The sequence below is a fragment of the Sminthopsis crassicaudata genome, chromosome 2 (genome assembly GCF_048593235.1).
Source record: "Sminthopsis crassicaudata isolate SCR6 chromosome 2, ASM4859323v1, whole genome shotgun sequence".
NCBI lineage: Eukaryota > Metazoa > Chordata > Mammalia > Dasyuromorphia > Dasyuridae > Sminthopsis > Sminthopsis crassicaudata.
The window spans coordinates 541,775,121-541,790,390 of record NC_133618.1 but is presented as its reverse complement, the minus strand read 5'-3'; the positions used below and the strand labels follow the sequence as shown (position 1 = coordinate 541,790,390).

The 15,270-nt window shown below is 35.8% G+C and overlaps 1 protein-coding gene across 4 annotated transcripts in view; it reads left to right on the top strand.

The window, feature by feature from the left end:
• Nucleotides 1-15,270, top strand: part of TRIP4 (thyroid hormone receptor interactor 4) — a 51,355-nt gene continuing 36,085 nt past the window's right edge. The window contains exons 1-8 of one of the 4 annotated variants that reach the window (XM_074294838.1): nt 1-533; nt 1,151-1,198; nt 3,751-3,920; nt 5,281-5,414; nt 9,640-9,852; nt 11,846-11,924; nt 12,650-12,779; nt 14,913-15,128. In XM_074294838.1, coding sequence (XP_074150939.1) covers nt 16-533; nt 1,151-1,198; nt 3,751-3,920; nt 5,281-5,414; nt 9,640-9,852; nt 11,846-11,924; nt 12,650-12,779; nt 14,913-15,128 — 1,508 coding nt within the window. In that variant the 5' untranslated portion in view covers nt 1-15. Of the gene's footprint in view, nt 534-1,150; nt 1,199-3,750; nt 3,921-5,280; nt 5,415-9,639; nt 9,853-11,845; nt 11,995-12,649; nt 12,780-14,912; nt 15,129-15,270 lie in introns of all 4 variants that reach the window. The other 3 variants (XM_074294839.1, XM_074294840.1, XM_074294841.1) reach the window with 3 other exon arrangements.

The following is a 15,270-nucleotide window of genomic DNA, read 5'->3' as shown; positions in this document are numbered from 1 at the left end:
GAACAGAAGTATGTAATGTCGGAGCCCGACGCGGCCGGGCTCCTCACTAGACCGCGTTCACAGGGGCGTCTCAGACGTCGCCCACAGTGCCTCGCTTGGGCCCAGACACTGGGGACGGAGTACAAGCCCCTCCAGATTTCTGGCCTCGTGGCCGCGGTACAGAGCCGACATGGGACCGAGCCCAGCGTTCCCGCGACATCCGACTTCTTGGCCCGGCCCGGTTCCTCTCCCTTGTCCCGCTCCTTTCTCTCGGGCCCCCGTTGGGCCGCACGGCGGGACGGCGCCTTTCCAGCGGCGGAACCTTTGTGGCCCGCGGAACTTTGGTGGGTGGCGTTCCTGTTGCCGGAGGACGCTGAGGAGCAGACCACGGACGCGGCTCGACCTGGCACTGCGCTGGCGGTGGGGCGGGGAAGATGGCGGCGGCGGCGGCGGCCGGCCCGGCGTCTGGGGCCCAGCTGGTGGACTGGTGCATTCGCCAGCTGCGGGACACCTTCCGGCTGGATGTCAACGAAGATGTCGTGCAGTGAGAGCGGGTCCTGAGCGCAGGAGGGGAGGAGGCTCCGGGTGGTGGGCGGGCAGGGAAGGAGAGAACGTGGCCCCGGAGGGGGAAGGGGAGGCTATGGGGAGACGTGGGGTGACTGGGGCGGGCTGGGCCCTGGGTGTCACGCTCGGCCCTTCCCCCACCCCCGCTCCCCAAGCTTTCAGCCCCGGGCGGCGTGGTCGCGGGCTCCAGAGCCCCCTCTTGCCCCGTGGCTGTTACTGACAGCTGGTCCTCATGGGAGCCTGGCGAGCGCTGTCTTCTCAGTCCTTTAGGATCCGGGAGGGCGGGGATGGAGCCAGGGACCCTTCTTGAAGCCCCTTCGTTCTTCCCTTAGACTTTCCCCGGTTTGCGAGGGGTGCGATGGGAGGTGGGCTTGGCGTTTGAAACCCAATTACGTAACTTGGTGGAGGGGAGACCACTTGGAGTGTTGGGAAGGTCAGGTCCTCTCTGCAAACGGACTAGAAGCGCTAGAAAAGAAAGTTAGGGGAGGAGCAGGAAAGACTAAAGGACAGCTAGTTGGTCTGAAATACCGGAGGAGACACCTAGAAGCAGGGTAGACAGCTGTCTTCGGCGCTCTGTAACACTGCGCGCATTTGTGTCATCTTACAGTTACAAAGCGCTTTGCATCCTTTGTGGGATCTTCCCAACCATCCTGAGGTAGGTGGTGCCCACTGTATTGTCACCGTTTTATAACTGAGGTAAACCGAAGGGATTTGTTGGAGGTCACCCTGCTAGAAGGTGGCAGATCAGAGCAGCCTCCTTTCCACCGGTCACCGCCACTCCGGTGTGTCTTATTTTATTTTATATTTAATTTTTTTTAACAATAGCTTTTTATTTTCAAAATATATGCAAAGATAGTGTTCAACATTCACTCTTTTTAATATATATTTTAATAGTTTTTATTTACAAGATATATGCACGAGTCATTTTACAACATTGACAATTGCCAAACGTTCTGTTCCAATTTTTCCCCTCCCCCCCCATGGCAGGTTGACCAATACATTCAACATTCACTCTTGAAAAACCTCGGTTCCCAATTTTTCTCCCTCTCTTCCTTCCACCCCCTCTCCTAGAGAGCAAGTAATCCATCATATTCCGCGTGCGCAGTTCTTCTACACGTATTTCTACAATGGTGTCTTTATTTTAAAAAGGGGCGATCAGTCTCTAGACTGCCATGCCATTGTGGTACTGGGAAGATGGTATGAAAGGAGCAGATTAGACTTCTACAGACTTCCCCAAATCCAGTCTTCTTCCACTATCTCACTACCATCCATGCTGATATCAAGGAATGGTTTCTTATTTTAAAAAGCGGCAGATCAGACTTCTAAGGGAGCACTGTACTTCTTGCCCATTACAAGCCAGAAGGATGGGGACGGAGCACTTGTTATCAGGGGATTCCTGTCTGATTTTTGTGATATTCCACGTCATTCTTAAGATTGCTCAAAATCGTTTTCTTTCTGCTTCCTGATGAGATGCTAACCTGGATTTTAATTTTAAAAATATATATAAGGAGATATATACATTTACATACACATACATATATGTTGAGTGAACAAACACGGAGTATTCCAGACTTGAAGTCAGAAGATCTGCCACTCATTAGCTTTGTGACCTTGAACAAATTGTTTAATCTCTGTGAACTTCAGTTTCCTTATCTGTAAAATGGTGATAATAATATTAGCACTACCTCATAGATCTGTGTTAAAATTATACAAGACTCCTTGATAGACATGACAACAGGTATTTTTGTTCATTTTTCTGCTTATTAGTATTAAGCATGGCATAAAACAGGGAGTTTTTGGCTCAACAAAAGTATTTGCTGATATAGTAGAGGTAGTTCATAGCCCAAGTGAAAGAGGTGGTATAGGTGGTAGCATCTGCTAAATGTCTTCATTTGAAGATATATTAGTTGCAAGACCTCCTGAATGGAGTTACTTAAAAGAATTTGGCCTAAAAAAGTTATTGAGGAAAAAATATGAGTAGATAAAGAATACCAAATTTCCAGATTCTGACAGGCGATGCAATTGGGTACATGGTATATTAGAATATATGTCCTAGACAGATAGTGCAGATAGATAGGTCCACAATTGGATTGGAGGAAGAAATGCTTTTGGGAAATTCCACGATGTTTTCAATGGACTCAAGCTTTTCCTTAAAATAAAAATCCATATTTTTAACATCATTTTACTCCTTTCAATGCTATATGATTCATGGACAACTTAACCAAAATCTCCAAAGAATAAAAATTGCAGATTGTGCATCTGGCAATAAAGAAGTATATGCTGAATATGACCACTGATAAATTTTGTGCAAAAACCAGTTTAAGAGATTTTAACAAAAAACTTTATATTTATGCTTATGGAAAAGGAGACTGGATAAGCATGAACTAAGGGTGAGAAATAACAAAATGGATAGTCTGTGTATTCTACTAGTGTTTGTTTAATGCCAAGAGACCCAAAAGATATACTCTAGCATATTGGTAGACCTTCTGTAGAAAGTTTATTAAAGATTTTCTTAAAAGAGTAACACAGGATTTTAAATTCTACAAATTGATGAGATCAGAGATTCATTGAAGTATAAACTACTTTACAAGATTGTTGTGAGGACCAAATGAGATCATGTACTTGAAAGCACTTTGTAAATAATATGGAATTCTATATAAAATAACTACATGTAAATGATAAAAATGCTAATGATAGTTCTACTTGTGCCTAATAAATTGTTACCCTTGATTTAAAAGAGTGTAAAGTGAGCGACTCATTCAATCCAACTTGTTTATCTTTTTTATGAAGTATGGAAATTGTGAATTCAGAGATGATATAGTTTTTATTGGTCTCAGGGAAAAATCTAATCTCAGCTTTCTAATTATAGGAAATTTTTCTTTAGTATAGCAAAACAAATACCACCAGTTTTTCTTTTTTCAGTGATTCCAAAGAAAAAAAATTGGTATGCATATAGATTAAAATAAATATTAATATGGTATTTAATATATCAGAAACCAGGAGCAGCTGGGTAGTGTAGTGGGTAGAGCACCAGCCCTGAAGTCAAGAGAACCTGAGTTCAAATCTGATCTCAGACACTTAACATTTTCTAACTGTGTGACCCTGGGCAAGTCACTTAACCCCAGCCTCAGGAAAAAAAAAAAAAAGAATTACAACATATTAGAAATCAAACTCTTGTTTTGTTGATTGTTCTCTTTGATTTTTAAGGTATGTTATGTCAATTGAAGACCCTGAAGAGATACGAGAATATGTTACAGACCTTCTCCAGGGAAATGAGGGCAAGAAAGGCCAGTTCATAGAAGATCTTATAACCAAGTGGCAGAAGAACTATCAAGACTCAGTTTCTGATCCTCTACAGATATACAGAAAAAGAGATGGTGAGTTAAAAGCATGGTAGAGCAGGAAACAGATTAAATAACATAATTACGAAACAGGTTTCTTAAGTATAGATAGAATATTCTTGTCACCTCTGTATTTCCATCCACCAAGTCTTTAAAAGATTCATTTCCTTATCTAAAGAATAGCATCAAAACTACATTTTAGTCTAATTCTGTTACATGTACTTGTATTTTTTTTTTGGCTGGGGCAATTGGGGTTAAATGACTTGTCCAAGGTCACACAGCTATATGTTTCATGTACTCTTGATATTTAGAGTGACTTATGATAAATGACACATTTGAAATATGTTAAAAAAAAAAAAAAACCCAAAACAAAAATCAACCCTGAACCCTTATTTAAGAACACTTTATTTTATTTATTTATTTATTTTTCTGAGGCTGGGCTTAAGTGACTTGCCCAGGGTCACACAGCTAAGAAGCATTAAGTGTCTGAGAGCAGATTTGAACTCTGGTCCTCCTGAATTCAAGGCTGGTGCTTTATCCACTGCACCACCTAGCTGCCCCTTAAGAACACTTTTAAAATGACTATCCTTACATTACATTATATATGAAACATAGGATAAAACTAGCATGTACACCTTGTAAAGGGTAAATGATTAATCCTTTGAAATGTGAATGGGATGTAGAAGCAAACATTTAGTTACAATATAAAAAATGTGAATGATGATTAATAGTGTAAGCTGTTATTATATAGTATCTATTAAATTTTTACTAAACTCTTTAATTATAAATCTATAACTAGAAGTATTTTCTTTGAGTATTTTGTAAGTTGGTATTGTTATATATTTATATATCTTTTTTAGAGGGATGGAATGGAAACAATTGAAGTTAAATAATTTGCTCAGCTAGTAAACTACTAAGTGTCTGAGGTTGGATTTGAACTTGGGTTCTCCTGATTCAGGGACTAGAATGGTACTCTATCCACTGCACCACCTACCTGCCCCAGTAAATATACATTGTAAAATGAATTGTTTAAGTCTAGTACTGACTTGAAGGTCTTGAAAGAAACAAAAAAGAAAGTGGTTTTTGTTTGCTTTGACTTCCTTACCCAAATAGATGAGCATTATTTTCTCTTATACTCTAGGATAATAGGATAATAGATTTAGAGCTGGAAGGGACCTTAAAGTCTATCTAGTTCAACCCTGTCTTTTTGCAGATGAGGAAGGAGTTAGGTGACTTGCATGAGTAATAAGGGGAAGTGCTAGAATTTGGATTTAAGTACCTTAATCTTCAATTGCAGTGTTCCCAAATTCAGTGCTCTTTATACTATGCCCCCATTATCCCCCTTCTTCATTGTCCATAAAAAGTTGCTAAATAATTTTTGCTATTGTCTGTATAGATATTTCAGATGGCCAGAGACTTGACCAATTGAAGAAGGGTAGGCGCAAGGGGAGAAACAAGCAGGAGGTTCCCGCATTTGCTGAACCTGAGTCAACCATAGAGGAAGTCAAAACACCACTTGATTTAGCCAAGGTGAGTGCTAATTGTAAGAAATCTACACTGAGCTCCACAGTGTAGAGAAGTAGAGGCAATGGCTAGTAAAATTTGAAATAGAAAAAAAGAAGCCCTATTCTAAAATGTTACTTTTTCAATGAAAAAGATCCATATATATTAATGGGGGTGGGGGGGTGGGAAGACAGAAAACTGCCAATAATTATATATAACTTTCTATGGGAAAGCTACTTGATTGTACTGACTAAAATGATTGCTAGATTATTAGCTCTAGGACAGATGTTTTTACTTTTATTTTTATATCCCCAACACCTTGCAGAATATCTGACACAAAATGGGCACTTAATAAATGTTTAAAAGGAGCATCATGTAGAAGCACAAATTTAGAGATTTGAGAGAAGATCATTATATGGATGAGAGACTTGTAGGAAAGGAACTTTAAATGCTTTCAAGAAAGTAGTATTAATATTTATGAAAACATGTTTAATATATATTTAGTTATTAATTGACTTTAAGAGGTTGCTAGCTGTATGACCTTGAGAAAATCATTTAACTTTTTTTGGGCCCAGGTTTTTTATTTATAAAGTAAGAGGTATTAGACTAATGAGTTGGGGTCTCTTTTTATTTTGAAATGATGATTTATTGTTTCTCCCCAAATTAGCACTGACTCAACCATGATATTAAGGTATGGGTACTTAATTAGAGATGAGCCATGAAAACTAAGGTCCATATATGTCACTCTATTCATATCTTTCAGTTTATTGTAATTCCTTAAACTTTTGTTTGACTTTCTCCTATTTTGCCTTCACCTGCTGAGTGATATCACTTATTTACCATTTACTAATAAATTCATTTACAGTACACACTGAAGAGACATCTCTTCATTTCTTGTGAACCTCTAGAAAAAGTAATAATTATTATGGTTCACCATGGTTTTATTGATACTTGGTCATTCCAAACTAATCTCATTTCCTTTTTTTTTGACAAGATCATTAGGCTATCAGGAGAATGTTCTAGATATAGTTTATTTAGATTTCAATAAAGCATTTGTGAAGCCACTCAACAAGATAAGAAAATATGAGTTAAATGATCAAATAAAGGAATTTGGTATTTGTTAAATGATTGACCCACAAGAATTAATAGCTTGATGTCACTTTAACATGAGCTCTCCAGTTGAGAATTTCAGGTATCTGACCTTACGATGTGCTGTTCAATGTTTTTGTCACTTATCTGGATGAAAGCAAAGATGATCTCATATACTTAATAAATAGGCAGTTACACTATAATAAATTTGTAGAATACAAAATAGGTATCCAAAAAGATATAGAATTGCTGATCTGAATATAAATAAGATGAAATTTAGTAGCAAAAAATATGAAGTCTTACAAATGAGTTTTAAAAATATCAACTTCATAAGAACAAGGTGGGGATGGTATGGCTAAATAACAGTTTGTCTAAAAAAAAAATAGGAAGTTTTCATGGATTATTGAGTATAAATAAACAATGTGATATGATAATCAAAAAAACTAATGTAGTCTGGGCTTTTTTTTTAAAGGGGCATGTTGTTCATATAAAAGGACAGAGTTGATGGTCTTCACACCATAGTTGGAGTATGTATTAATTTTTGGTTGCCACATTTTAGGAAGAACATTGACAATCTAGTTATTATCTTGAAGAGGGTAACCAACTTATATGGTGAGGTAATGGGTTACTCCTATGCTATAAGTTTAAAGGAATAAGACATGTTTATTCTGCAGAAGAGAACACAGTAGGACACATGATATCTGCCTTCATAATTTAAAGGGTTGTCCTGACGAAAATACTTAGATATATACTGCATTAGTCCTAGAGTGCAGAACTAGTAGCAATTCATAAAAGTTTCAAACAGGTAAATTTTGACTTGATATTAAAAAAAAAACAAAAAAAACCTTCTTAACAGAAGTAGTCTTTGAACTGCCTAGGGAACAAATCAGCTTGAGCTCTTGAAGTTGGATGGCTAGAGAATATAGATTTCATATAGTGTTTTTAAAAAAGCACTACATTTCTGTCTTTGTCTGTATTTTTGTAATCTGTAGACAAATTTGTCTAAAAGCAATGTAAGAAAGAAAAAAAGGACAGTGAATTGCCTTGGAGATAACACATGATTTTAGAAACCTCTAAGAAATCATTCCTCCTGGACTAAATTTAAAATTCTTTAAAGCTTTTGTATCTTCAAGTTGCATTTTCAAAATGTACTATAGGGAAATAACATGTATTAAATAATGTAGGAAATAGAAACAGTAAAACTCTGTGTGTGTTTGTTTATATTAACTATAATTGTATAAAAGGGTAAATATATATACAGAGTAAATGCATAAAGAAAATAAGGGAAATGAAAAAACTTGGGTTAAAGTACTTCCTCTGATAACCACCAATGAGATCTTGGGCAAGTCACTTTACTTTAACTGGATCTCCATTTCTTCATCTGTCAAATGAGAGGGTTGGACAAAATAGCCTCTAAGATCCCTACCATCTCCAAATCTATGATGCCATAATAAGTTGTTAAAGATATTTGTACCTTCAAATTGACTTTTAAAATACAAATAGTAGCGAATAGGGTTTTTTTTTTTATTTATTAATAAAAATATACCTTTGTTACCTTTTTTGGAAATATGAAAGGATGTTAATGAGAGATAGTTATATTTGTTAGTTTTAGAATTCACAATTACATGGTACTTAACATAAGTGTAGAAAAAAACAAACAAACCTGGGTTAAATTTATGTGAAGAGAAATTAGGCCAAAAATAAACAAGAAATTAGATAGAGTTTATTAGGAGGTAGTAGTGAAGATTCTTGGTCAAGAATGTGTTTGAATATAGATAATTTGATAGCTTTTAGAAATGCTAATGGTAACAAAACTATTTTTTGCTGGGAATTTATGCTTGCTTGATTCTTATCATGTCTATAAAGTGCATATAAAGGAATATGAAAATCCATAGAGACAAGCTATGAAAACAACTTGCTTCACTTTTGTTCACTGGTTTAACAAATAATTGAGTACTTGCTCCATTCAGAAGGTCACAGAAAACTGTTTTCTCCCACTCCAAAGCAGAATTTGATTATATGGAAATGAAATGTAAATTCCTTACAGACAGAGATTTTCTTTTCCTTTTTTTGTTTTTGTTTTTATTTTTGTTTTTTTTTTTGTTTGTTTGTTTTGTTTTTGTGTTCCTAGTAATAATGCAATGATCAGCATGTAGTAGTTACTTATAAATATTTCTTGAATTTCTTGACCTTTTTATGAAGGCAAAAACATAGATTTTTGCCTATAGATGTGAAAATATAAGCTTACTTTTCAGTGTGTTTGGAGGAAAGTTGCAAATCCCTGAGAAGTAAAGATATCATTAATGTATATTGCTGTCCTTCTTTGTAAAATATTGTTCCTTATATTATGAATATGGGTAACTATTAATTTGTTTAAAACACTATTTTCAGTCTTATCTACTTGAAAATACAATTGTCTTCTGGAGGATTCTTACACCTAATGTTTTAATAGGAAGGAAATCACCTTCCCAAATCTGTCTTTCTACTTTGGAAAGTGGGAAGTGTCACATCTCATTATAGTCCCCAAAGAGTTTCTTTGATATAATGACATTCCCAAATTCCAGAAGGAATTTAGATTTTATCATTAAGGGCCCTTAAAAGTTGAGATTTTGATTTCAAAACTGGCTTAAAAGAAAAAGAAATGAAAAGGATAACAGCATAATGATAGTGGAGCCTTGCACAGAGCTCTGTGCAACAGATTTGAAAGAGATGTTTCAGAGTTCATCATTATCTTAAATTTGTATGCTTGTCATATCCATGATTATCATCTGCTTTTAAAGGAACTCATTTTCAATGATCACCTCTTTAGTTAGTTAAAGAGAATCTAAGTCTTCTGTGCATGAAGAGGTAATGCTTAGAACTTTGACTCAGGTTACCATCCATCAACAAATCTATTGTCCATGTCATTGTCAATGAAGGGCACTTATTAATTAATTTCTGTATGATTTAATCCCTCCCCAAACCTGTGGTTTTTAAAAGCTTTCTTACCTACTTGATAATTATTTCTTCTTGATTTTGGTAGAAAGTAATTTTCAATTTCTGAGAAATGTATGGGAGGTGGGGATCAAAATAGTGTACTGGACAGAGGTTTCTTTTTTAGCCTGACTTCTATAATAGCCTTTGGCTAGATATTAAAAGCTGTTTTTTACTATTTGAAAATCAGGCACAGGAAGCCACCAATTCCTCAAAGAAGAAGACAAAGTTTGTTAACTTGTACACCACAGAGGGACAGGACAGGCTTGCTGTCCTCCTTCCAGGACGACATCCTTGTGATTGTCTGGCTCAGAAGCATAAACTCATCAACAACTGTCTGATCTGTGGACGAATTGTCTGTGAACAAGAAGGTTCTGGACCCTGTTTATTCTGTGGGTCTCTGGTAAATATTTCCTTTCAACTATAGTTTCTTTAAGCAACATGTATGTTTTTATAGCTAATTTGACCTAGAGAATATCTGTCTCTCCTCCCTTCTTTCTATGTGCACTTCTTTGCTTCTCTGTCCATTCAATTCTAAAATGTTTTAGAATATAGGAAAGATTTGATTGGCCCAGTTCCCCTCGCTTTTTATCCTAATGCTGATGCTGGTTAGTTGTAAATTTTTCAAGCAGGAGCTTATTCATGATCAGAGGCTGCATCAGATTCTTTTTACAGTTGGAGAACTTTACAGCAATAGAAGTGGAGCATTGTTTATTGCAGTTCTCAAGATATTAACCATTTTTCTTTCTAAAGAAGCAGTTATACTGGTGTCATAATGATGTAGTCTTAAGAGCACTACAGCCACTGTCTTCTTGGGAAGTTCACTAGTACACATTTGAAATGTTTGTCAGCTGTTTCTGTGAGAATGACCTCAGGAACGTGGAACTAATGGCTTTCTTCAAAGACTCTAACAAGGAACTAAAGGGCAATGCCTATTGATCTACCATTCCTGCTGGTTGGTGGCAGCTGTGGCATATGACATCATTGAGGAGGACATGTGTTAAGTTAGCTTTCTTTTCCTTTCTTCCTATTTTCCCCTATTTCCTGAAGAATGAACCTATATTCAGTCATTCATTGGAAAAACGTAGTGTTTACCAATAAAATTCTTTGTGAAATGTTATTAAGGCTCTTCTTATATGGATTTCTCTTTGTAGAGGAACACCCTGTGGCTTCTGGCAGGAGTTTTGTGTTCAGAGAAGGTAGCTGTTGGGAAGTGTATTGTTTACTGATAAGTCCTATGGATCTCCTAGCTCAGGAAGCAAACTAATATAAAGCAGATTTGCCTGATTCCTTGTACTTTTTAAAAGCTCAACATAGAATTTTGTTTTTTAACTAAACTTTTCTCAGCCTTATTACAATTATAGTATTTTTGTAATAATCACAGCTTTTCATTTGGCTTGATCAATTCAGATTTTTTTAAAAGTAGTTTTTTTTCCCCCTCATTGGTAGAATCTAGCATGATTTTTTTTTTTTTTTTCTCCAAACAGTATAATAGAGAAAGAACTGAACTTAGAATTAGGAGGTATCATGCTCTGACTCTTGCCTCTGGTACTTCCTATGTGACCATGGTCAAATTATTAAACTCTCTGAATATATAAAAGGAACTATATAAAATGAGAATGCTACTCTGTAGCATCACAGAGCTGTTGAAAGGTTCAAATGAGGTAACACATAAAATATCTTCTAAATTTTAGAGTACTGTATAAATTTTTTACTTATAAAATTTTTATTACTAGTCCCTGTTAGTTTATTCTGTTGGTTTCGTCTGGCAAAATTTCAGTACTTTCTCCAGTTTCTTTGAAGGATTGATTTAAAAGCCAATTTTAAAAGCTTTCAAAGTTAGTATGGATGTGCTAAATAAGGTAAAGTAATTTTTTAAAGAAAAAAAACAAAGCTTATATAAACAAATTGATGTTAGATTTCCTTAAAATAAGCCATCTTGATAGAACCTACTTGTAGAATTATTGCCTTTGCTCAGAGCATTTCTTTAAAATTAAAAGTCAGCCTTAAATCTGTTGAGTAAGTTTGATGATCAAGTTGGGTAGTACTGTTTTTATCTCAAATGAGATGTGACTGTGTGGCTATGAGATTTATTTTCTTTCATAGTTCATATACTGTGAAAACAGTTCTCAAAATGGAGTTTGGAAGTTGCTTTGAGCAATGTAAACATTAATTATCATATATATCACATCATATTAATTATCATATATATCATATAAGCATTTAGTCTCCCAAGTTATTAAAGGGGCAAAAGTCATTTGAAGGTATACATTGTGGAATATATATTTTTAAATTACCATCTTCTGTGTAGTTAAAGGCTAGTTGCTTGTTATATCAGGAAAATATCAAAAGCTAATTAAATTGTTAATCTTTGTTACCCTGTTCTTATGCTGTAGGTGTGTACTCGAGAAGAACAGGACATTCTGCAACGTGATTCAAACAAGAGCCAGAAGCTTCTGAAGAAGCTCATGGCAGGTTTGCAGTGATCTTATGATAGCTCTGGTGAAGGATGAATCTTATATCATTGTCCATTTGATGCATCCAGGTGTGCAGGATGGAACTAAGCTATTTTTGTGATTCACAAGTTGTTCATTTACTCATTCATTCAACATACTTTATTGAACAGCTACCTTGCAAGGCCAGCACTATGAGCACACTATATTGTCTTTATACTTTTCTAGCCTGTTTGCTTCTACCCAAATTACAACGGCATTCTCAAAGATGAAAAATCCTTTTAGAGGAGACAGCTGGTCAGACTTTGTACAAGCTTAAAGTATAAAGAGAAGAAAAAGATGTTGGTTTACATTGGAGCAAATACCTTTTTTGGATCTTAGTCTTATTGAGACATATGCTCTTCTTTGGGGAAGTGACTATTTATGGTATTTTCTTATGACACTGACCAGTACTTCTTTCTGTTATTATTTTTTTATTCAAAAAACAAAAGTAAAATATTTAACAAAATTTTAACATAATTATATGATATTCAATGGTTACTCAGTAAAACATTGCATTTTCATGTTGTTAAACTGTTTAATATCTTCTTGATCTTCATGCCTTTAAGAGAAAGATACATAAAACCTGATTTGGGTATTAAGAGGAGATCAGGATCTCTTGGTGTCCTACTGTGGGGAGAACTGGAATGATTGTCATTAAGTTTGTGTTGATGATTGACACCATTGCCTTCCTTGTTAACCTTACAGGAACAGAGAATTCTGGTAAGGTCGATTTGTTCAACAAGGATTTGCTTCCTCATCAGGAATCTCGGATTAAGGGTGGTCTGGAGAAGGCTGTAAAGCATAAAGACAAGTTGCTGGAGTTTGACAGAACCAGGTATGATTTTGGTGCAACTGCTGATAGTGGTGAATAAACAGAAGCAAACTGATGCTAGTTATCTTTGATAAAGACATCTCATGGAACATTGCTTGGCAAATGATTGGCTATAAATCATGAAACAGTTTTCATGGAGAGAGGAGTTTGATATGTGGCATAGATGGTTGATGTTTTGTTTCTGACTCATTGTGTAGCATAGGCTTTCAACTAGGTAAAGGAGACTCTTCTGCACTTTTGTCTTTTATTATTCACAAATAACAGTTCTAGAAAGGAAGCAGATTATATTGATATTTTGAGTTTATTACATTTCATCCTAGTGAAATAAACAGAAGTTCCCAAATTGTTTCACATCTAAACTTCCACAGAAGCCCTGAATAGCTAAATTTTGTGAGACCTTAAGTGGGATATTGAATAAAAGCAGTGCCCTGTGAAGCCTTGGTGGAATCTTGTTCTCTATTCAAAGTGAAAAAGATCAAATTGTATAAAGATTGGCTTCTTGATTCCTATGCTGTTATTTAGCCCACTGAAAATTCTTATTAATTCTCCTTAGAGACAGATTTTTGAATTCTCTAGTTTTGAATGTAAGTGGGGAAAATATGTAAATTAAACAAAGGAATAAAAAATTACCGTCATTTAAGTTCCTAATTTAGTCCATTGAGCTGTTCTTGAACCACTTGAACCATTCCCTGAACAAATTCTTCCTTGGGTCTCTTCCTGGTCCTAACTGCCCTAGTTGTCTCTTGCCATCTTTTTTGTAATGCAGCATTGACCTTCTGAAGATTCAAAGTCATCTGTTGGAAATATTTGTGAAAGAGGGGCAGCATTATGGTGTAATGGATAGAGCACTGGCTCTAAAGTCAGGAGGATGTGAGTTCAAATCCAGCCTACGCACTTAATACTTAGCACTTCTGATCCTGGGCAAGTTATTTAATCCCAGTTGTCTCAAAAAAAAAAAAAAAAAAAAAAAAAAAAACCCAAAACAGAACAAAAACCTGAATGTGGCTCTTTTCAACAATGAGGTGATTCAGGACAGTTCCAATAGACCTGTGATAGAAAGAACCATCTGCATCAAGAAAGAGAATTATGGGGACTTAATGTGGATCATGACATAGTATTTTCACCTTTTTTTGTTGTTGTTTGCTTGGTTTTTATTTTTTCTCATTTTTTTTCCCCTTTTTGATTTGATTTTTCTTGTGCAACATGATAATTATGGAAATATGTATAGAAGAATTATATATGTTTAACATTTTACTTGCTATCTAGGAGAAGGAGTGGAGGGAAGGGAGGGAGAAAAATTTTGGAACACAAGGTTTTGCAAGGGTGAATGTTGAAAACTATCTTTGCCTATATTTTGAAAATAAAAATCTTATTAAAAATTCCTGAGAAAAACATCTTTACTATAAAATGAGTGAACACTATTCCCTATATATTGACAGTATAACTCAGGACTGTATGAGGTATGGATTTTCTGAGAAGTAAAGGCCAAGAAAAATTTCTTCCTATTGATATTGCTGTCCTACTCTCCTGTACAAAGGTACTTTGCAACTTTACTTGAAAAGTGCCCTGGCTGACTTTAATTTTTACTTTTAAAGGGAAATTAAGAAATTGCTAATGAGTTAAAATCAAAGGAACTAAGTGTCAAAGATTTTCTAGAATTATAGATTTTAAATCTGAGGAGAGTGGAAAATATAATATGGGCCTTCCTCTATAAAATAACACACTCAGTTTGGGTAGTACTGCTTTAAAGATTTAAATTTTTCAGGCTTCCAGTTTTATAGTGATGTTATTTCTGGTAAGTTCATGTATATATAATTAAGTCATAATTCTACTGTAGCTAATTCTATGACATCAGCCAAGTCACTTTACCTCTTTAGATCTCAAGTTTCTTCATCCATAAAATGTAAGGGTTAGAGTAAATGTTCCATGAAATCCTTTCTAACTTCAAAAATTTCTGATACCAATACTTTATAGCAGGGTCTGACTTTTGTTTTTGTTTTAGAATTTTAGGCAACCACACATAATGTATCATGAGTAATAGTAATAAATGAGTTATTTTGCACAGTTCCCAGAAAATCATTTCATTTTTAATAACAGATGCTCCTGATGCCATGTGTTCTCTCTCTCTTGCCTTAGTGTTCGAAGGACCCAAGTCATTGATGATGAATCCGACTACTTTGCCACAGATTCCAACCAATGGTTATCTAAGGTAGAGCGGGAAGCTCTGCAGAAGAAGGAGCAAGAACTCCGAGAGCTGCGCCATGCCTCCCGTCTCTCTAAGAAGATTACCATTGACTTTGCAGGAAGGCAGATTCTAGAAGAGCAAAACCCCTTAACAGAGTACCACAATAAGTGAGTGGACAGCTCAAAGAAAGGTTTGAGAGAGATGAGCAACTTGATGAGTCATGTCTTATAGCCGAAAGCTTTTTGATAGTTAGGACATGCTTTTAAACACTTACTGGAATACAAAGAAGATTGTGGTTTTTTTTCCTAG